The sequence below is a fragment of the Sinocyclocheilus grahami genome, unplaced genomic scaffold (genome assembly GCF_001515645.1).
Source record: "Sinocyclocheilus grahami isolate Dianchi unplaced genomic scaffold, SAMN03320097.WGS_v1.1 scaffold499.1, whole genome shotgun sequence".
Classification (NCBI taxonomy): domain Eukaryota; kingdom Metazoa; phylum Chordata; class Actinopteri; order Cypriniformes; family Cyprinidae; genus Sinocyclocheilus; species Sinocyclocheilus grahami.
The window spans coordinates 546,663-570,679 of record NW_015505678.1 but is presented as its reverse complement, the minus strand read 5'-3'; the positions used below and the strand labels follow the sequence as shown (position 1 = coordinate 570,679).

General features: G+C 40.5%; 1 protein-coding gene and 1 pseudogene across 1 annotated transcript; both read left to right on the top strand.

Annotated features, from left to right (window-relative positions):
• Nucleotides 1–2,111: 2,111 nt before the first annotated feature.
• On the top strand, nt 2,112–8,779 carry LOC107554384 (tripartite motif-containing protein 16-like protein; annotated as a pseudogene).
• Nucleotides 8,780–15,537: 6,758 nt separating this feature from the next.
• LOC107554381 (tripartite motif-containing protein 16-like) lies at nt 15,538–21,382 on the top strand. Its single transcript, XM_016236873.1, has 6 exons — nt 15,538–16,110; nt 16,445–16,540; nt 16,621–16,854; nt 20,069–20,219; nt 20,360–20,404; nt 20,619–21,382. The coding sequence occupies exons 1-6, from the start codon at nt 15,538–15,540 to the stop codon at nt 21,176–21,178; spliced, it is 1,659 nt and encodes a 552-aa protein (XP_016092359.1). The 3' UTR covers nt 21,179–21,382.
• Nucleotides 21,383–24,017: the final 2,635 nt, after the last annotated feature.

The window sequence follows — 24,017 nt, the reverse complement described above, 5'->3', positions numbered from 1 at the left end:
CGTCCATACCAGTGGGGATTTTAGTAGAACTGGATGAGCAGTTGACTGGGAAATCGAGGTAGTACTTCCCAACCTGCCCATTCACAAACCTTCAACCTGTTTGTTTTCGTCATTGCTGATTCCACTCAGCTTACAGTTTTTGTTGTCACCAGTCACATCCAGCACAGAGTGTTCTTCATCGTCACCAGTCCTGTCCATCACTCAGTCTGCTAACTCACCCAGTCTTCCTCTTCTTCACGCTCCACTGAAGCCAGCCATTCCATCAACTCTGCCTCTGGTGGTGCCCTTCAGCCCCTCAGCTCCACCATCAGACTCTGCCATGCAGCCCTTATCCGCCTTGGGGCTTGCAGTCCCCAGCTCTACCCTGGCTTAAGGACTCCCAGGCTCTGCCTCGTCCATTGGTGTCCCCAGTTCCACTTCGGCCCATCAACCTTTCAGCTCTGCCCTGGCTCCTTACCCCCTAGACTCCACCCGGGACCATCGGCCCTCATCCCACCGACTCCACCCTGGTCAGTCGTCAATCCATTATCACCACGAACTTCTGGGATCTCCGCTGCGCTCCATTCCTTCACCCCTACGGCTCCATCTGTCTCCTCCTTCCCTCAGGCTCACACGCGGCCCTCACTCACTTCATCGTCACCACAGTCCTCTGTGCCTGGTTGCATGAAAGCCCTTAAGTATTCTGACAGGGTATCCCTGAAGGTAATTTTTTTTACTGTACACCTTGTCACATAACAGCTTTTAGACATTGTTCTGTTTTTTTGTTGTAAGTCAGAAATGACAAGAAGGCAGCTTCCTGCAATACAAAGTCAATGGAGAGGGTTGGTTTTCAGATTATGACGTGTGTCATCTCTATGGATCCCCTGGCTCCACCATACCATCACTACACCTTGGCCCGTTGCCCTGACTCCTCAGCCTTTGCTCTTTCCTTCCTTTGCTCCACCAGGGACCATCGGGCTTACAGCTCCACCGGGCTCCATCGGACCATCGTCTCCACCTTCATTAAACTTCACCCTTCCTACATCACAGACTTGCAAGCCATCTATTACACTCCGTCTCTCCCACCCCTACAGCTATGCCATTCCTCCTACCTCGGTTCCATCTTGGGGGGGGGGGGGGGGGTGTCATCACTACAGCTCCATCGCAGCCTCCAAAGCCTATGGTGTCGTCTGGTCCATTGGTCTCTGTCTGTACCCAGGGCTCCAATTCCATCGGCTCCATTGCCTTCATTCATCACCATGGTGGCATTGAAGTCTACATTCCAACGGCTCCTCCCTCCAGCAATGCTGCCGTGGATCGCTGTCATGGCTGTGGCCTGGATCACCATCTGGCTCCCCGTGCTCCTGACCTTTCCATGGCTCTCTCCACCATCTTCACCACCTTGGTGTCTTCAGTTTTCACCTCTCCCAGGTTCTAGTCCTCCACCAAAGCCTCCATCCATCTGCCGGCATGAAGTTGCGCCTTTCTGGGAGGAGGCGGACTGTCATGGTTTTAGTTCAGTTTGGACTTTGACTTCATTTGCACAATTCCCTTGCCCACATTTGTCACCATGGTTACTAATTTGATTTTTGATCCCATTCAGCTGTGTCACCTCGTTATCCTGTGTATTTAAGTTCCTATGTTTTAAGTTTTACTCATCCGGTCTTGTCTATGTTACTGCAGTGTTGTGCTTTATCTACCCTGTGTTTGGATTACTGTATCTGTGTTTTGGATTAAAGACAGAAACTTTTATCTTTCTCCTAGTGAGTTTGTCTACAGCGCAGTTATAACTGACCTAAAATGACTACAGTTTTCATCATATAATCTGTAATCAGTATCTGACTACAATTTGTTAGTAATCTACCCAGCACTGCCTAACAGTGGATGGTGGCAGGTCAGGTGACCTGTAGTAATCCTGTAGTATTCATGATGCAGTATTGCTGCGATTTTGTCTTGCTGTTGTCTTGCTTCACTGTAACTTTTTTTTTTTTAGTGTTTGTATGAGACTGATATCTAGTAGACATCAGAGACAGTCTTAAACACGTCACTCAAACACAGAAACCGGAAACACTACTTAAGGGAAAGAGAAAGTGAAGATGTAGTTGAGCTGTTTTGTGCTTGTGTCTCTGTATTCATGCAGTAAAATGGCAGAAGTCAGATTTTCTCAAGATGAGTTCATGTGTACAGTTTGTCTGGATCTCCTGAAGGATCCAGTGACAATCCAATGTGGACACAGTTACTGTAAGAGCTGTATTACAGTCTGCTGGGATCTAGAGGATCAGATGAGAGTCTACAGCTGCCCTCAGTGCAGACAGACCTTCAGTCCAAGACCTGCTTTAGCTAGAAACACCATGCTGACTGATCTAGTGGAGAAACTGAAGAAGACCAAACTACCTGCTGACTGTTACGCTGGAGCTGGAGATGTGCAGTGTGACGTCTGTACTGGAAGAAAAAACAAAGCCATCAAGTCCTGTCTGATGTGTCTGAACTCTTACTGTCAAACTCATGTTGACCATCATGAGGAATTTCATTCATGTAAGCCACACAAAGGGATTGATGCCACTGGACGACTGCAGGAGATGATCTGCCAGAAACATGAGAAACATCTGGAAATGTACTGCATGACTGACCAACAATGCATTTGTGAGCTCTGTACAAAATATGAACATAAAAACCACAACACTGTATCAGCTGCAGCACAGGGGACAGAGAAACAGGTATTTAAAACTAGCAATCAAGTTAATACTCATTGTAGTGATCCAATAGTTTATTTTCTGTGTAGAGCCACGGATTAATGATGCAAAACACTTTCTATTTGAGGCTCTACATCTGTGTCAATTTCACTTTTATGATACTTACACTTGTAGAATGAAACAGGCCTGAATCTTTGTATTAATCCATGTACAATGGTGGTAAACAGTCAGTCATCCCTTCTAGAGTTTGAAACTACAACCATTAGTTATCAGTTCCACTTTTACTGGATTCATCTGTTCACATGATGATTTAGTGACAGTAGTTTTATGTAATATTTACTGTTATCCATTTGTCCTGCAGAAACAGCTGAAGGAGATAGAGAAGATGTTCCTACAGAGAATCTAGCAGAGAGAGAAAGATCTTCAGCAGCTGAGAGAGGCTGTGGAGTTTCATAAGGTGAGTCTGGAGAAGAAGAGAAGTTTGTCTCCGTCTCAGTTCAGACTCACTGAAGCCTGAATCACTGTGTGTCCTAACAGCGCTCTGCACAGACAGCAGTGGAGGACAGTGAGAGGATCTTTACTGAGCTCATCCGCTCCATTGAGAGAAGATTCTCTGAGTTAATACGGCTGATCAGAGATCAGGAAAAGGCTGCAGTGAGTCGAGCTGAAGGACGACTGGAGCGACTGGAGCAGGAGATCAATGATCTGAGGAAGAGAGACGCTGAGCTGGAGCAGCTTTCACACACACAGGATCACATCCATTTCCTGCAGGTAACAGAGACCTCTGCTGTAGGTGAACCAAAAACAACTGATAGCAGCTCTCAGTGATATGTGTCGGGTCCCCGCTATGATAGCAGCAACATTCACAATTGTTTACAGAACAAGCGGGAACCCAGTGTGCCTGTAGCTTGCATTTTTAAACATTCGCTCACTAAAAAATAAATCATTTCTAATCAATGACTTAATAACCACAAACAACCTGGATTTTATGTTTCTAAACTAATCATGTCTAGAAGTCAACTGCAGTGCAACAGTCCTCAATGAAACAGCCCCTCCTAACTTTACTTTCATGAGTGTTTGCAGGACTGTTAGGAGAGGTGGAGGTGTAGCTGCTCTATTTAAAGATGTCTATCAATGCAAGCAAGTGTCATTTGGTCAGTACTTGTCTTTTGAATATCTAGGTATTGTGCTGAAAGGTGCTCCACGCATTCTGTTTATCATTATTTACAGGCCTCCAAAATACTCTCCAGCCTTTGTTGAAGAGTTCACAGAAATGTTATCAATGATTTCCTCAGAGTTTGACTGTTTTGCTATTGCAGGGAATTTTAATAGCACTATCTGCTATTAAACGTAGCACTATCTGATCACTACTGTATTTTCTTTGATATATTGATCTCTGCTACCACTGAATCTAGATCTGTCTCTGTCAGAAAGAGATGCATTAACGAGAACACTAGTGTGCTATTTATGAAGGCTATATCTTTAACACCAAGCATTTCTGCAGACTCTGTTAATCTTCTCCTTGATTCCTTTAACTCAAAAGTTAAGAATGTTATTGATGATATTGCTCCTGGGAAAGACAGCAAGAAGACTGGCAGACAGAAATCAGCTTGGAGAAAATCAACAGTAGTACAGAGCATGAAAAGACAATGCAGAAAAGTTTAGCGGATGTGGCAGAAGACGAAACTTGAAATTCACTATAGCATATATAAAGACAGCCTTCATGCTTTCAATGTGGAACTAGGCAAAGCTAGACAGACCTTCTTCTCAAACCATATAAACAGTAACTTAAACAACACTCGCACTCTTTTTGCTACTGTTGAGAGACTGACAACCCCCCAAGCCAGATTCCCAGTGAAATGCTCTCCGACAGCAAATGCAATGAGTTTGCTTCCTTCTTTTCTGAGAAGATCAATAATATCAGGAAGGCGATTAGCACATCCTCAAGTTATGCAGAGGTCAGACAGATTCGACCGCAATATCAAAAAGAAGATACTATGTCTATTTTTGAAGCAATTGATAGCAAAATTTTGGAAGAAATAGTGCAGCACCTAAAATCGTCAACCTGCTATCTTGACACACTTCCCATATCTTTTTTCAAAAGGGTGCTTAACCATTTATTGCAAGAATTAGATGTTTTGTTTCCAGTCAAGACTTGGAGAGACTTCATCATGCCTTTATTACCAGCAGGGTAAACTATTGTAATGGTCCAGAACATTATATAACATAACATTATATAACATAACTCATCCAGAACGCTGCTGCCAGGATTCTGACTAGAACCAGAAAATCTGGTATCACACCAAAAAAAGCATATCACACCAGTCCTCAGGTCCTTACACTGGCTTTCAGTTATGTTTAGGATTGATTTTGAAGTACTTTTACTCGTTTATAAATCACTCAATGGCCTAGGACCTAAATACATTGCAGATATGTTCACTGATTATAAACCTAACAGACCACTCAGAATCGAGTCAATTAGAAGAAATACCAAGGGTTCACACAAAACAAGGGGAATTAGCTTTTAGCTATTTCTCCGACCGCAGTTGGAATCAGCTTCCAGAAGAGATCAGTTGTGCTAAAACATCAGTCAAATTTAAATCTAGACTCAAAACTCATCTGTTTAGCTGTGCATTTATTGAATGAGCACTGTACGATGTCCGAACTGATTGCATTGCATTTTATGTATTTCACTGTATTTTATGCAACCCGAAATGATTGCACTGTATTTTATGTATACTCATTTTCTATTTTAACTGTCTTACATTCATTTTAATTCAATTTTTAAATCATTTTCAAAGTTTTTAAATTCCTTGTTTTATTTTGATGATTATATTTTATGATTATTTTACTTTCTTTTATGTAAAGCACTTTGAATTACCATTGTGTACGAAATGTGCTATAAAAATAAACTTGCCTTGCCTAGAAGAACAGGATCATAATGGATTTGAGCCAGATCCTGCTGTGACAGAGACTCACAGAGAAACATTTCATGAGTGTCTTATTATATAATCATCAGTCAGACTCTCATCTGATCATCTTCTCTTGAAAGAGACAACACTTAAAAAATGTCTTTCAGCTCTGGAAATCTCTTAGGAATCTTTCTCTTAGCTCTTTCTTCTGGAAGATATAATTATCTGTCAAACACCACTAGCACCACCAATAGTTCAAAACTTTTCAACTTTTAAAAAATGGGATCTTCAAAGCTGATAAAATGTATTTTTATTTGCCTGCTTGTTAAATTTGACCATGAAGACCCCAAACATGTAGGTAACATGCTGTATATTAGCAATCAGTCCTACATGGATTTCAGACAAAAATGCAAGGTGCCACAAAATGGAGTGTTTGCTTGATTTTGCAATATATTCTGAAATCACAAAATCATGAAATCCTGGAGTGACAGAGCAATGCCTTAGCATATTGAAACCAAACCAAACCTGATTGTGTCTTAAAGGGTTAAACAAAACACCACTCATTAAGTATATACAGTTCTGTAAATGGATGTGAAGAAGGTTTAATCGATTTTGTGTGAATGCATGTTAAGATCTGTTCTTCCTTTGTGGCTTTGGCCACATGGCAAAACTTGTTTCTGCTGTGAGGGGGATTTACGATCAGTCACACTTTGAGTAAAGGCTGATTTATACTCGATGCATCCTCAAGTTCACTTGGGTGCGTGCAGAAAATATGACGTCATTGCGGTGTTGGCGGAAGTCTGCTTTGAGTGTGCGTGACCTCATTTTGCATGGCGGTGTGCACAGCATTTTTAAAAACTTTCTGCGCAGCTCTGCTTCTGAAGATGCATGACTTCAGGGTGACTCTAGCCAAACAGGCACATCTGTGCTGGCATTTGTGTGAAACAGAAGCAGTTTGATGTGAAGTTCAAACAGCACCAGGTGCAACTTTTGACACTTTAAGGGAAAATAATATATGTTTTTTTTGTATAGTATGTCCAAGGCTTTTTGATTGAAGTACGCTTTATTTTTATTGTATAAAAATAGAAATATAATTAATTTAGACTGTTTATACACTATTTGCTTAAAGTTGTCTTGTGTTTGATGCAAAATAAACCCGAAAGTTTAAGATTATTTTAATCAGTTTTGTACATAAAGAAATTATTAATTCATCACTCATTCATCACGCGAGCAGTCTTGCACTGGCAAATGACTTCTTCTCACCAGTGATTCCCGATTGTTTTAGAGGACAATTATTCCTTGTCGTCCCCTCTCATTTCAAAGAATAGTACAATGGAGAGCACGACAAGTATAAAAGCCTCATCCGTTTGGGAAGCGGAGACTCGCGGAGCGGAGCTAGGCGAAAGTATAAATCCTGCTTAAGGGAGAACAAAGCATTTCCTGCATGGGGTTTACTGTTTGTTAATGTTAACCCCCCCCTCTCCACAAGAGGTAGTGTTGTTTATCTGAAGGCAAAAGTCATTCCTTTGTTGTGCACAAATCTTGATCTCATCAGAATATAACGTTGTGTAGAAAGGAGTTTTGCCATCTTGACTGCTGTTCACTACAACACTCAGGTTCTGTTTGGTTTCAATGCACTCAAGTATTGTTAAGTCACTCCAGGATTTCACGATACTGCGATTGCAGAATTTATTGCAAAATCAAACCCTAAATTTTTTTGTGGCACCTTGCATTTTTTCTGAAATCCCGATGAGACTGATTGCTAATATACATGTTTGTGAAGTTTCAGTGTCTTTAACCGTTATAAAGCTATAAATAATTGTCGTAGCCTTTGAACTGCTTTTTCTTTAGCAAATCTACTTAGCCCTACAATGATACTCCAAGTGCTTGAGCCACTGGATGGACATTTACATTCTTAGCAGATGTTTTATCATCCAAACTATTTCCTAGAATGTTCACATATAGTGTAAGTGGCAAATACTAGAATCTGTGGCTCTAATGTGATATAATGAATATAAGAAGAATGAAGCTGATGCTGTGAAAGTGCTGGATTGCGATGAGTTACTAAAGATAAGTCAAGTCAACAAGAGCTGCAAAAATTTGATGTTCCTGCAGGTTATTGGGTGAAGTGTGGTGCTAATGAGTGTTGATTTCTGTTTTCTGTAGAGTTTCCAGACTCTCTCAGCACCTCCTGAATCTACAGACGTAAACGAGGTTCCCTTCATTTCTCTCATCTCTTTTGATGGCCTAAAAGAATCTGTCCGTCAGTTGAGAGACAAACTGGAGGATTTCTGCAAAGAGGAGCTCAAGAAGATCTCAGACAGAGGTAAAGTCCTGGAGATTCATCTGCTCTCAGAAACGAGTCCATCATCATCTCATATCATGGAGAACATCATATTAGAAATGTCTTAGGAATGGATGCAGGATCATGAGAATCACACTGTTCATGTCTGTTGATTTCAACAGTCACATTCACCAACATTGTTCTCTGGACCAGGAACAACTTCCTACAATGTAAGTCAGTAAGAAAACAAGCAGAAAATCTCACTGAGTGTGTTCATGTTCTTCTTAAAGAAGGTGAAAGAAGAGTTTTATAATTGATGATGTAAAAGATTTGCGCAGGATATTTGGTCATCTGTACTGAGACACTGATGATGATGTGTTTTATCTCCATCAGATTCCAATCAGTTCACTCTGGATCTGAACACAGTAAATAAACGCCTCCATCTGTCTGAGAGCAACAGAGTGATTACTGACACTGACACAGATCAGCCGTATCCTGATCATCCAGACAGATTTGATAGTTATTCTCAGGTGTTGTGTAGAGAGAGTGTGTGTGGACACTGTTACTGGGAGCTGGAGTGGAGTGGACGTGTGTTTATATCAGTGTCATATAAGAGCATCAGCAGGAAGGGACGGGGTCATGAGTGTTTGTTTGGATATAATGATCAGTCCTGGAGTTTAGACTGCTCTTCCTCCAATTACTCATTTGGACACAATAACATATGGACTCGTCTCCGTGTAAAGCCCATCAGCAGTAGAATAGGAGTGTTTGTGGATTACAGCGCAGGAACTCTGTCCTTCTACAGCATCTCTGACACAATGAGCCTCATTCTCATACTCCAGACCACATTCACTCAGCCGCTCTATCCTGGGTTTGCTTTTGGTTCTGGATCATCAGTGAAACTGTGTTGATGAACCAGATTAGATTGACGAGAGATTCTCCAAATAATGCTCTGAGCTGCATGATAAATCAGCAACAGTGAGATGTTATAGATTCTCTTCTTTTCTCTTTCTGGCTTTAATACTGTTGCTGAACTTCTGTTACTTAAAAAGCATGTCAGAATAAATGTAACAAATCCTCATATAGACAGTAGGATCAGTGTGTTTGAGTACTGCAAATTGACAATGTGCTTTTCTCAACCTCTGTTTGTGTTGACTGAAATCAATGAAGAGTACAAATGCACCAAAGTGAGACTGGACATGACCCTGACCGAGTCTCAGGATGCTATAATAAAAGTGGCTGCTCCCAGACTGCCAACTGGAAGGAACTGGACCCCAACTGAGGCCATACAGCAAGCAAAATATGCTCTTAGGCATAGAGACATTGTCAGGACAAGCCGACCCAAATAGTACATGGCAACATCTACCCAGAAAAAAAATCTTATATTAGCCAAGGTCCGGCAGCAAGAGGAGGCAGAGAGATGAACAAAGGCAATCTCGCAGTCCAGACAGGGTCAATGGACTAACTGGGGAAAACTGGAGAAACGTAAGCTCACCTGGAAGGACCTTTGGGAGATGGAGGGAAGCAGAGTTTCATCATCAGAGCCACCTATAATGTTCTTCCCAAACCCAAAACTCTAAACCAGTGAATTGGAGAAGATCCATCATGTCCTCTCTGTTAAACACCAGCAAAATTAAGGCACATCCTTGTTGGCCGCAAAACCGGTCTTTCCTAAGGCCTGGAGGCACAATAAGGCCCTGAGACAACTGGTGATTATCCTCGAACGAAGGAGAACGACCACCAATGCCCTCCTTACTCCAAAGCGTGGAGTCTTAAAATCCACCGCTTTCAAAAGAGTAGCATACTTCCAGTGAAGTCAATTACAAAAATGCAGGTTGATTTAGACCAGAAGCTCAGCTTTCTGCATAAGATAATCACAACTAACCTCAAGCCGGACCTAATCCTGTGGTCAACCTCGCAAAAGTCCCTGTTCGTTGTGGAACTAACTGTGCCATGCAGGTATTCCCAATTGTTTTTGTCAGTCAACCCCATGAAAATAAAATATTTACTTGAAATATTTTTGAGGAAATTCATATTTCAATAATTTAACAACACATTTGCTATGTTTTTTTTTGTTATTTGCATGTTTGCAGTTCTCTAATGTTCATATTGGCATGCAGGTAAACAAACTAAATAATATATTCTTAGTGTTCAAGTGTTAAGCCTTGATTATTTTTATTTTATGTTTTTATGATTTATTATTAGCTTCTTATCAACACCATAAGCAAACACCACCACCCCCTTTGCTCATTTATGACCCCCTTCTCTCTTCTGCCCTCTCTCCCTCTCCCTCCCACTCTTTTCCCCAAAATTTTTCACTCTAAGTTCAGTAAGAATATGTATATACCAGGGGCGTTTCCTCCGAGTAGGCAAGGGAGGCAGTGACTCCTCAAACAACTGAATGAGAAAATTATTGATTACAGAAATAAAACAATGCAAATATTACTAAATATGACATTAAAAGTATAAAAGTCACTAGTTTTTAAAAAGTAACACTGTCCAACTGTGACACCCTCAGGTAAAGTTACAGCGGAGGCTTTGTACTGTGTGTTCACCGTTGGCCAAGTGAATTACTAAGCGATACCAAGTCGTTAATGAACGAATGATTGAAAGTATGGGATTTCCTGAATAATAAAATATCTAAATTAATAAACAATCGATTTCTGTGATCAGTTTTCAGTTAGAAATATTGCCTAAATGTAATTATCACTTGAAATTGGAGTCAGATTGAACACGGAGCTAGACTAAAATTGAAACTAAATCCTGATAAATTAAGTGAACTTGGCAGAAGCACAAGTAAAAGACCTAAACACACTATACCTTCACCCACCAATTGGATTCCGTCTTTGGGAAAATCTAGGTGGATCCTTACAAAAGTGACCAAGAGGGTCAAGAAGAGCAAACTTACCAGCTGCCTAGGAAAGAAACACTCCCACCAAGAGTACTCACCTACGATAAGTTGATTATACCTACTTATAATGTCGGACAATCAAATGGAATCTTGGAGTCACTGCAACAGAACTTAACGTATGGGTCTGCTCATGGACTGTCAACATGGTTGCCACCTGTTCAACAATACTGTTATCATTTTTCTTTTGTGTATGGAGTCCACTAATCAGGTGCCATTAACTGTTAACTAAGTGAAACCAAAAGTTTCTTTGCATTTTTACAGTCTGACATCTGGAGAAGTGATGGATTGTTTTGTTTTAGGAATACTGCTCTGGACATTCCTTAAACTTTTAAATGTTGGAAAAAAGGGAATATGGACTGTTTTGTCTGAGGAATATCTCCTTTAAAGGCAGGATAGGTGATTTGGCTCAAAAAAATGTTTTGTTATACTGGTTGAAAGTCTCTTCACATCCCGATAGCAATCACTAAGTTTAGTGGTCTATACGTATTTATGTGTATTTATATTGTCTGTGGAAGTTGTAGGACCATAAAATGTTCATCCAATCAAAATGTTCGGTCCGAACATTACAATAGGCTGCCCTGCCTGCCTATCAAAATATGTATTTGCATACCTCTGCCCACCCTTTACACAGACATGATACGTCATCAGCATGTTCCAGTGAGAATGAAAGGTGCTATTATTGTAATATGAGCTTTGTACTGTAAGGTTTTCTCAGAGGTGAATGAGACATGAGGTAATCTGACATTGTTGCATTCAACTGTCCACCAACGCCGTCTCTCATCGTGTCGCTGGTTAGTCTCTGGTCTGCCTCAGCACGTTCATGTGTTTTGGAGGAGGCGTGGCTTTGCATAGTGATTATGTAGGGAGGGTGGGGATCTTGCTTTCAAAGCTAGCTTGCTATTGCTATCCTTTCTGAAATAGCCTACCAAACCTTTAACAGACTTTGAACTTTAACATTTTTAATAATGCTATGGACTTTTTGCCTTATGGACTGTAGTCTTGAGAAGCTGTTAGGGTTGTGTATCATTTTGGTTTTTTACGTTACTGGTGCCAGTCGATACTTTTAAAATGGTACCAGGCACCCTCGCACGAAAACTCCACATATGCATCACAGAAGTAACAGAACTGATGACACTCCAGGAAATCTCTCATTTGAACAAAGGTATTGCTACTGTTGTAACAGAGTAAACAGAAGATATAAACATTTTGAATGATAAAACAAAGACAATAACACTTGACTGCGACAAATTGTATTCTCTGTCTGTGTTATTCAAGCCATCTCTATTTTCATAATACTTAAGGATGAATAAGTATATTTATCATCCATTGCTAATCGTCATAGCCTTTTTGCAGTATAGAACATATTTTCTGCCTCATTCTGTGAAAAGAAGCCACATCAGATCACAAAAGGAAGCATTTGACTGGTATTGTGGAGTAAAAACGTTACGTTCTCTTTTGTTGGACAACCAGTTTAGAAACGCTTCTCATTGCAAGTAATTAATATGGAAGTTTAACTTTAGGAATTTTAATTTAAGTGTGTTCAGCTTAGCTTAGCTAGCTAATGGTAGGCTACCTGCTGCTGTCATAGCAAGTGTAATTGCTGCATTCACACCCTTCTTGGATGGTCTCATTTTAAATTTTAAGTTGTTCACATGCATTTCGAACTCACTGAGAATGCACTTTCTCAGTCGGGGAATTATTTTTCATGTGTGGTGCCAGTAATGATGCTTCTTACTTCCGTTTTAGAGAACCACAGAACAATTATTTCAATCAATCGCTCAGGCATTTAAGTGGCACCGAAATCTCCATTCTGATTTGGTTCTAGTACATACCAGTTATATAGTGGGGCAGTCGTGGCCATATGGTTAGAGAGTTGAACTTGTAACTCAAAGGTCATGGGTTCAAGTCTCTGTACTGGCAGGGAATGTAGGTGGGGGCGCTCTCTTCCACACTCAATACCACAACTGAGGTGAGACCCTCAAGCAAGGCACCGAATCCCCAACTGCACCGCAGCAAAAATTGCTACCCATGGCTCCTGGTGTGTGTCCACTACTCACTGCTGTGTGTGTGTGCGCTTGGATGAGTCAAATGCAGAGCACTAATTTTGAGTATGGGACACCAAACTTGTACACGTTACGTCCTTTCCTTTTCCTTTCTTTATAGGTACCAGTGCCATATTGGCACAGGGTTTCCGTACCCAACTCTAGAAATTGTTGGACTCTTGAACTCCAAAAAGATGGACTGTCGTTTTATGCCTCTTTAAATTTTTGCACTTTGAGAAAATTATAGACTGTTTTGGCTTTGATATAAAAAGTGAACTATCAAGTTCAGGACAATCATGTACTGTTGTGGACATGGATGTTAAAATGCTGAACAGTTACAAGAACACTTACAAAATTTGTGTGAAACACAAAAGGGACTGAAAGACTCGTGTTGAAAGAGAATGGTAATGTGGAGATGACATTTATTTTTGTAGGGGAGTGTGTGATAGATTAAAATGGTAATTAAGAAATATCATAATATAATCCAAAAAGGAACATGATTAAAAATAGTTCATAAAATGGTTAAAAAGTTTAAAATTGTTTGTTCAAATAATGTAAATGGAAAGTTAGTTTACATGGTTTCTTGTGGATCTGTGATCTATAAGTCAAACTAAGGTTTTCAAAGGTTTGGATGACGATACACTAGGGGGAACTTTTGTGGGTTTTCTCAATCTGCATGAAGTTTCAGTAGAGAACACCGCTGGAGTTTTGTCTCATATTAATATTTTCCCCTTTTCAGGTATGAGGGTTAACATTTTGTATAAAGTGTAAAATGGGTTCATGCATAATGTTTCACTGTTTATAGTGGCTATTTTAACTTTTTTATGATTTGAATGAGTTAACTGATGCACAGTAACTGGTAAGAGGGAGTGTAGCGACTCCATTTTGTGTACAGGAAAGCATCAGATGCACGTGTAAATTGTATGTTAACATGTTAGACTTTGATGTTTAATGTGTAAATGAGTCTTTATTCTAATATTGTTTATTTTTGCCTGAAATATGTTTATAATGGGAGAACAATGGAAATGATATAGAAGAAATAGATGTGAGACAAATACGTATATATTGAGAAATGTTCGAGTATGTATATACAAGAAAATAAGTAATAGAATAAAGAACAATAGTTTAAAAAGTGCATGTTTATTTACAAGGAGAAATGTTTTGATTATTTCAAGTTAGATTATTATCTGTTGATTGTTAACCATTTTTACAACTAGTCTCGGTACAATATGAAACTGTAATAATTCTGGACCCTTAAAGAAACTGAGCAATGTTCTGGAAATGTGCTTTACATGAATTTGTCTTATCAATCCGCATAAAGTTTCAGTAGAGAGAACACCACTGGAGTTTTGTCTCATATTAATATTTTCCCCCTTCTCAGGGTAATCCTGTAGTAATTAGGATGCAGTATTATTGCACTTTTTGAGGCTGTTGTTCTGCTTCTCTGTAACTTGCATTTTTTGAGTGTTTGTCTGAGACTGACATCTAGAAACAAGAAACACATGACTCAGATTGTGTTCAAATCCCTATAACACTTGTGGTGTTCGCGGTCAAAAATGACCGGGGCACAAAAAATAGCTTATACTGTAAATCTCTTGTTATGCAATATTATCACCAAATATTGGTATCAATCTTTTTGTCAGCTTGTTTTCTTTCAATTAGGACTGGTTTTGTGTTTATTTTTGGAACTGATTTATCGTAGGCCTCATTAATCTGAACTTGCGTACATCAGTTTTTGAGTGAAAAAAGCATTATTGTTGCTCTTCTACGTCCCTGCCCAGCTCTCCTCATGTAACGGCCTGTGCTGGGAGACACAACACACTTCCTCATGATGGCATGTATGGATGTGCCATCCTGGAGGAGCTGGACTCCCTGTGCAACCTGACTGGGTTACAGGTACTGCCTCATGCTACAGACAGTGAGAAGAAACCTAACCCTAGGCTCAGATCAATGAGGCCTACGATCAATCAGTTTCAAAAATAAATACAAAACCTCTGTATAAATACAAAGTCCTAATTGAAAGAAAACAAGCTGACAAATAGATTGATACCAATCTTAGGTAATAATATAGCATAACAAGAGATTTATAAGCTTTTTTTTTGTAGGCTGGTCATTTTTGACCCGGGAACACCACAAGTGTGATTTTTTTTTGCAATTTTGTACAAAATAAAAGCTTTTCAAAAAAATGTCTTGGTTAAACATTAGAGCATGCTAGTGTGATAAACAGTGCAATTTTTTATATTTTATTTAATATTGATTAAAATTATCCACAAATAACACTTTTTTTACTCAAAAACTGATGTACGTAAACTCAGATTAATGAGGCCTACGATGAATCAGTTACAAAAATAAACACAAAGCCAGTTCTAATTGAAAGAAAACAAGCTGACAAAAAGATTGATACCAATATTAGGTGATAATATTGCATAACAAGAGATTTATAAGCAATTTTTTTGAAAAACCACAAGTGTAACAAGGTTGAATGACAAAAAATGTTTAACGAAAGTTAACCATTTTTGCGGTGGAAGTAATAATGCCTTGTGTGAACAAAGTCAGTAAATCTTAGTCCAATGCGATAACATTAAGTAACATTTTCAGGAGAAAGAATATTCTCTCCGGGTCAAAATAACCCGAACACAACTTGAGGGTTAAGGGAAAAAGTAAGTGAAAATGTAGTTGAGCTGTTGTGTTTGTGTCTCTGTATTCAAGCAGTAAAATGGCAGAAGCCAGATTTTCTCAGGATGAGTTGACGTGTCCACTGGGTCTGGATCTCCTGAAGGATCCAGTGAGCATCCAGTGTGGACACAGTTACTGTAAGAGCTGTATTACAGGCTTCTGGGATCAGGAGGATCAGATGAGAGTCTACAGCTGCCCTCAGTGCAGACAGACCTTCAGTCCAAGACCTGCTTTAGCTAGAAACACCATCTTGGCTGAAATGGTGAAGAAATTAAAGAAGAGGAAACGTCCTGCTGACTGTGAAGCTGGAGCTGGAGATGTGCAGTGTGACGTCTGTACTGGAAGAAAATACAAAGCCGTCAAGTCCTGTCTGGTGTGTCTGGAATCTTACTGTCAGAATCATGTTGACCATCATGAGGAATTTTATTCACGTAAGCCACACAAACTGATCGATGCCACTGGACGACTGCAGGAGATGATCTGCCAGAAACATGAGAAACATCTGGAGATGTACTGCATGACTGATCAACAATGCATTTGTAAGCTGTGTACAAAATATGAACATAAAAACCACAACACTGTATCAGCTGCAGCACAGAGGACAGAGAAACAGGTATTTAAAACTAGCGATCAAGTTAATACTCAGTGTAGTGATCCAATAGTCCATTTATTTTATGTGTAGAGCCACAGATTAATGATGCAGAAACAATTTCAGTTTGCATCTGTGTCAGTTTCTTTTTTATAATACTCACACTTGTAGTGTGAAACAGGTCTGAATCTTTATATTAATTTATGTACAATGGTGGTAAATGATCCATCATCCCTTCTACAGTTTGAACCTACAGTCATTAGTTATCAGTTCCACGTTTACTGGATTCATCTGCTCACATGATGATTTAGTGACAGTAGTTTTCTGTGAGATTCACTATCATCTGTTTGTCCTGCAGAAGCAGCTGAAGGAGACGCAGAAGACGTTCCAGCAGAGAATCCAGCAGAGAGAGAAAGATCTTCAGCAGCTGAGAGAGGCTGTGGAGTCTCATAAGGTGAGTCTGGAGAAGAAGAGAAGTTTGTCTCCATCTCAGTTCAGACTCACTGAAGCCTGAATCACTGTGTGTCCTAACAGCGCTCTGCACAGACAGCAGTGGAGGACAGTGAGAGGATCTTTACTGAGCTCATCCGCTCCATTAAGAGAAGCCACTCTGAGCTGATACGGCTGATCAGAGATCAGGAGAAGACTGCAGTGAGTCGAGCTGAAGGACGACTGGAGCGACTGGAGCAGGAGATCAATGATCTGAGGAGGAGAGACGCTGAGCTGGAGCAGCTTTCACACACACAGGATCACATCCAGTTCCTGCAGGTAACACAGATCTAGAAGAACAGGATCATAGTGGACTTGAGTCAGATCCTGCTGTGACAGAGACTCACAGAGAAACATTTTATGAGGGTCTTACTATATAATCGTCAGTCAGACTCTTATTTAATCATCTTCTTTTGAGAGAGACACCGCTTACAAATGGCTTTCAGCTCTGGAAATCTCTTATGGTGCGTTTCCACTACAGCGTCAAATCTGCGCTCCGTTTTTCGCTCAATATTTGCATAAAGTCGAGGAATGCCCAACCTTTTTGATGCTCTCGGCCGCTCTCAACGCTTTCTCCGTGCCACTTTTAATCCCATAATGCACCGCACAAGCGTTTAAGCTCAACTTCCATAGGAATTAATTGAAAAATCTTGCTCCGCTGCGCTTGCTACGTGCCAGTGGAAGCACACCGTTAGTAATCATTTCTCTGAGCTCTTTCTTCCGGATATATTATAAGATATATTAAGCTGTTAAACTTCACCAACAGTTCACTAACTTTTCAACTTTTTAAAAATTGGATCAGGTGATCTTCAAAGCTGATAAAATTTATTTTGATTTGCCTGCATGATAAATTTGACCATGAAGACCCCAAACATGAAGTGATTCTGTATATTAGCAATCAGTCCCAAAAGAATTTCAGACAAAAATTCAAGGTGCCACAAATTATTTGTTTTTAGCTGAAACTGTGTTCCGTGGTGACTGATATTGTTACAGGCGGCGTAGCGGATCCAAGTGCAAGCTTTCTTAAAGAGCATAATTGAAAGAGGCAGGGTCAAACACCAGTAAACATCTATGTCCTAGGGCAAAATAAAAGAATAATCCAAATAACAGGCATCGGTCAAGGCAGGCAGCAAATTATCACAAACCAGGGAACAACCCAAAGACAAAAACACGAAGGCAAGGAAACAAGGAAACGCTTAGAAATGTCCTCAAACAGTTAAACAAGACTCATAAATGTGTGAGTGTGAGAGTGCAACTTAAATAGTCCTCCTAATGGGAAACAGATGTGTCTGTAATTAGTTCAAAGGCTGGGTTTTCTGGGAAATGAAGTCCCCTCTAGAGGAGTGCCCTCTAGAGGAGCTCATGGGCACTCCAGCTGGAGATCATGACAGAGCCCCTTAAGGAGTGGCTTCCAGACGCTCCCCAAAGTGTCATAGAAGTTCAGGAGTGAGGCAGAGCGGAGGCGGAAAAGGGGAGAGGGATGGAGGGCCAGGTCGCTGTGGAGGTGGAGGACCTGGAGACTGAGGCAGAGCCGGCGGAGTAGGAAACCAGGGCAGAGCCGACAAAGCAGGCTGAGCAGCAGACCACCAGAGCGGAGCTGAAGACCAAAAGGGCAGTGCTGGTGGAGCTGAAGAGCACCAGGGCAGAGCTGAGGACCACCACAGCTGAGCAGACGGGACCGAAGATCCCCACGGTGGAGCTGATGACCACTAGGGTGGAGATGATGGCACTGAGGACCACTTTAGTGGTTAGGCTGAGAGTTCAGAAGTAGACGTCACAGCCCAGAGAGGAGCTGAAGCAGACACTGCCACCTCAGGAGGAGCTGGAGCAGACTCATGGACTGGAGCAGGCTCCGGACCAGACCCACAGACCGCAGCGGGTTCTGGAGCAGATTCGTGGACTGGAGCAGGCTCAGAGTCTCAGAGTTAGTGCAAAGTCTGGGAGATCAGAGAGATATGCAATGTCTAAAGTCCTGAATGTGGTTCTTGAGAGAATGCATTCCCTGATGAAGGTAAACTAACCTGATCGCTGGGTCCATGATTGACCTGGAAACACTCAAAAAGTCACTGGATCTGGGTATGGCTGAGTTTTCTGTTATGGGCAGCATGACAACGGTGTAAGGATGGGGTGAGAAGGTGAAGGTAAGGGATGGAGTGCCCTCATGGGCACACCAGCTAGAGATCATGACAGATATAATGCAAGTCAGCAGCTGCACGTTTTTGAGAATAAAAATAAAGCAAATCAGGAAACACAAAATGAATACCCATGGTTCCTGACAATATATTGATGTCTTATGAAGTGAAACAGTCTGTCTGTACAAGAAACTGAACATCATTTGCAACGTTATTACTGGTAATCCAGACCCTCATGCAACGTGAAAATCCAATTCTTTCAGACAGTCATTTTCAATGAACTGGTTCAGTTCACTAGTTAATTTACATAATCACGCAATGACATAATGTATACATAATTAGAATATTAAAGCACCCAACAATGATGGGAAACGTGGATATTTTACATGTCTAAAGCATATAAAGTGAATAAACTAGTCTCTCACTTTTTTATATAAATAATGACAAACCATTAAAACATTCATTTGTTCCCTTCATTCAAGTGTTCGGTTCACGCATGCGCATATCATCGGCTCATCGGTCTTCGTTCCAAATCAAACTGTTTCCTCATTTCACTGACTTTTGGAGGAACTGAAGTTCACAGGTATTAATTTTGTGTTTCTTGATATGTTTTTTTTTATTCGCAAAGACAGGTAGCCGCTGACTTGCATTTTATGAATCTCCAAGGACCGTGGTTTCAGCTAAAAGAAATGTTCTTTTCTGTTCAACTGAAGAAAAAAAGTCACCTATATCTTGAATGCCCTGTGGGTGAGTAAATTAACAGAAAATATTCACTTTTGGGTGAACTATGCCTTTAAGACCCAGTCAGCTTCTTTTTGGTTTCAATGCGCTAAAGCATTATTCAGTCAGTCCAGGATTTCACAATTCTGCGATTGCAGAATTTAATGCAAAATCAAACACGGCATTATTTACGGAACCTTGTATTTTTGTCTGAAATCCTGATGAGACTGATTGCCAATAGACAGCATTATTGTTTTCGAAGTTTCAGTGTCACTAACTGCTCTAAAGTTATAAATAATGGTCAATCTAATCATAGCCTTTAAGCTGCTTTTTTGAGCAAATCTACTCAACCCTACAATGAGACTCCATTGATGTGCCTGAGCTGTTAGATGGACATTTACATTCTTAGCAGATGTGTTATCCAAACTATTTCCTAGAAAGTTCACATATAGTGTGGAAAACACTAGAATCTGTAGATCTATAATGAATATGAGAAGAATGTAGCTGATGCTGTGAAAGTGCTGGATTGAGGTGAGTTACTAAAGATCAGTCAAGTCAACAAGAGCTGCACAAATCTGATGTTCCTGCAGGTTATTGGGTGAAGTGTGGTGCTAATGAGTGTTGATTTATGTTTTCTGTAGAGATTCCAGACTCTCTCAGCACTTCCTGCATCAACAGACATAAATGACGATTCTCTCTTCTCTTCTAATGGCCTGAGAGAATCTGTTCATCAGCTGATAGACAAACTGGAGGATTTCTGCAAAGAGGAGCTCAAGAAGATCTCAGACAGAGGTATAGTCCTGGAGATGCATCTGCTCTCAGAAACCAGTCCATCATCATCTCATATCATAGAGAACATCATATTAGAAATATCTTAGGAATGGATGCAGGATCATGAGAATCACACTGTTTATGTCTGTTGATTTCCACAGTCACATTCAACATTGTTTCCAGGACCAAGAACAATTTCCTACAATGTAAGTCAGTAAGAAAACAAGCAGAAAAACTCACTGAGTGTGTTCATGTTCTTCCTGTAGAAGGTGAAAGAAGAGTTTTATAATTGATTATGTAAAATATGATTTGTACAGGATATCTGGAGACTGATGATACACTGAAAATGAAGAGTTAATATACATGAAAAGATCAAACAGATTCATAATTCCTGATTCTGATGTGTTTTATCTCCATTAGATTCCCATCAGCTCACTCTGGATACAAACACAGCACATAAACGTCTCCGTCTGTCTGAGAGCAACAGAGTGATTACTGGCACTAATACAGATCAGCCGTATCCTGATCATCCAGGCAGATTTGATTTTTGGTCTCAGGTGTTGTGTAGCGAGAGTGTGTGTGGACGCTGTTACTGGGAGCTGGAGTGGAGTGGAGGTGAACCTGGTGTGCGTACATCAGTGTCATATAAGAGCATCAGCAGGAAGGGACAGAGTAAGGCGTGTTTGTTTGGAAATAATGATCAGTCCTGGAGTTTGCAATGCAATCCCTCCAGATACTTATTCAGACACAATAACGTGGTGACTGATCTCCCTGTAGAGTCCATCAGCAGTAGAATAGGAAGGGAATTGGATCACAGTGCAGGAACTCTGTCCTTCTACAGCGTCTCTGACACAATGAGCCTCATCCACACAGTCCAGACCACATTCACTCAGCCGCTCTATCCTGGGTTTTTGGTTTCTAGGGGATCAAGAGTGGAACTGTTGATGAATCAGAATAGAACTGCATTATTCTACCCATAATGCTTTGAGCTCCATGATAATCAGTGATAGTGAGATGTTGGAGACTCTCTTCTTTTATCTTCATGACATTAACACTGCAGCTGAACTTCTGTCACTGAAATAACATGTAAGAGTAAATGTGTGTAATAAATCCTCATAAACATTAAGATCAGACGTGTTTCTGTACTTTTTATGTGTATCAGTGAAATTACTTTTCAATTCAAATGTTCACAGTCAATAAATAATTTTCATTATTCACATTCTGTAGCTCTGGCCCTCTTCGGCGTTTTGTGTTCTTCTGTGTTCCAGTGTCAGTGTTTTTTGTCATGCATTTAAATGTTAATCATGGAATTCATCTTTATTTGTTTGTTTGTGTGTGTGTGTGTGTGTGTGTATGTGTGCTCTGCTGACTGGTTCATCTTAATGTTCAGGTTTTTGGAAGATTTAGTAATTTTCTTCCTGAATCTCAAGAGAGAATACAGCATCCTCTAATAGCACTGATCTAAAGGTTTATTTCAGGTTCTTTACAATGCCAGTGGGTTAATATTAGCTACAGGTGGTTGGTGTTTTAGTTTCTGAGGACTGTGCAGCACTTTATATTCAGCGAGTGGAGGTGCATTTGATCAAGGCTGTTTTAAAGAGATGATGAAGGATAGATGAATGGCCACTGCTTTGACTTTTGACATTTACTGTATGTTCATCCTGCAAATTTCTGTGGCTCCTGACTATGTGTGTTTGATTTTATGCATCTGCCAGGTGCTTTTATACAAAAATATCTTACGGTGCATTCAAGATATATGTTTTATTGATATGTGTGATATGCCACAAGGATCTGTCCTAGGCCCTCTGCTATTTTCAATATACATGTTGCCCCTCGGTAATATTATTAGAAAATACGGGATTACTTTCCATTGTTATGCTGATGAAACTCAACTATATATCTCAACAAGACCAGATGAAACGTCTCAGGTTACGTATGTAATCATGGTTCCTCGAGGGAACGAGACGCTGTGTCAAAGCGCTTTGGGAACGCCCTCTGCGTGACCATGCTCTGAATTACATGTGTAATCAGTCCAATGGAAAGGGCGAGACGTCATAGTCGGGTGACGTCATCGACCAGGAAACTTAAAAGCACGTGCGGTGGAGCCGGCATCAGCTTCCAGGAATGAAGCAAGCGCTGGCAGGGATGCTGGAAGTATGGCATCGAGACGCAGAGTCTCGTTCCCTCGAGGAACCATGGTTACATACGTAACCTGAGACGTTCCTCTTCAGGAACTCAAGCTGCGTCGAAGCACTTTGGGAACGAGAAGAGCAAAGTGTGGAAGAGCACAACTAAGGTGAGAGAAAGGGGAGCCAGGAGTGGCAAGAGAAGGCGGGGCCCGCCGTCCCGAAGGCCAACTTCTAGAGGAGTGAGCCTTGACCCCCAAAGGATAAGGCAGAAGAGCATTTATCTGAAATAGAAATTGTTCGTAACATCATAAATGTCGTTATCATCACTTTTGATCAAATTAATCCAAAAAAAATGAAAATTATACTAACTCCAAACTTTTGAATGGTATAGTGTATAATGTTACAAAAGTTTTTTATTTCAGATAAATGCTGATCTTTAGACCTTTCTATTTATCAAAGAATCCTGAAAATAAAAATGTACTCAACTGATTTAAATATTGATGATAATAATAATAATACAAAATTGAGCAGCAAATCAGCATATTAGAAGGATTTCTAAAGGATCATGTGACACTTAAGACTGGAGTAATGATTCTAAAAATTCAGCTTTGATCACAGCAATCAATTACATTTTAAAATATATTCAAATAGAAAGCAATTATTTTAAATAGTAAAAAATATTTCACAATATTACTGCTTTTGCTGCATTTTGGATCTAATAAATGCAGGCTTGATGAGCAGAAGAGACTTCTTAAAAAAAAGTTTTAAGTCTTACTGTTCAAAAACTTTTGACTGGTAGTGTTTATATGAGCAATATCACACGAGTAGGAGTGAGGTATGGCTGTATATCGGCATGGCTGTGATTCGGCCGTAGGTAATCACAGCGTGCCGATACACAGCCATATCTCATGACTCAGAGTGTGATATTGCATTTATACAACAGGCACGAGTGTGTGAATCAGAATCAGAATCGTACTATATACAGAAATAGAAGTATAGGAAAAAATTTAATTGTTTAGATAAATGTACAGATATGTTTATTAGTGTGCAGATAGATATGTTATTTACAAAGTGAATATAAATATGTCAGATAACTATGTTAGTTGTGATGGACGATGTGTAATTATGAAGGATTAATTGTTCAGGCTGAATATAGCCTGCGGTAAAAAATTGCTCTTATGTCTGGCTGTTCTGGTGGTCAGTGCTCTGTAGCGCCGACCAGAAGGCAACAGTTCGAAGAGCGAGTGGGCTGGGTGTGAGGGGTCCAAGGTGATTTTTATAGCCCTTTTCCTCACTCTGGAGATGTAAAGATCTTGGAGGCTGGGCAGAGGGGCATCAATAATCCTCTCAGCAGTCCTGACTCGCCATTGTAGTCTCTTGATGTCTGATTTGGCTGCTGAACCAAACCAGACAGTAATGGATGAACACAGGACCGACTCAATGATAGCAGAGTAGAACTGTTTGAGCAGCTCCTGTGGCAGGTTGAATTTCCTCAGCTGGCAAAGGAAGTACAACCTCTGCTGGGCCTTTTTTGCAATGGAGTCTGTGCGAGTGTCCCACTTCAGGTCCTGAGAGATGGTGGTGCCCAGGAACCTGAATGACTCCACTGCAGCAACAGTGCTGTTCATGATGGTAAGTGGGGGGAGTGCAGGGGTTTTCTCCTGAAGTCCACGATCATCTCCACAGTTTT

Excerpts from the sequence above, each read along its gene's own strand:
- LOC107554381 (XM_016236873.1), top strand. The coding sequence starts at position 15,538 with ATGGCAGAAGCCAGATTTTCTCAGGATGAGTTGACGTGTCCACTGGGT. Across the intron at positions 16,111-16,444 it reads CACAGAGGACAGAGAAACAG|AAGCAGCTGAAGGAGACGCA; the intron begins GTATTTAAAACT and ends TTTGTCCTGCAG. Across the intron at positions 20,405-20,618 it reads CAAGAACAATTTCCTACAAT|ATTCCCATCAGCTCACTCTG; the intron begins GTAAGTCAGTAA and ends TATCTCCATTAG.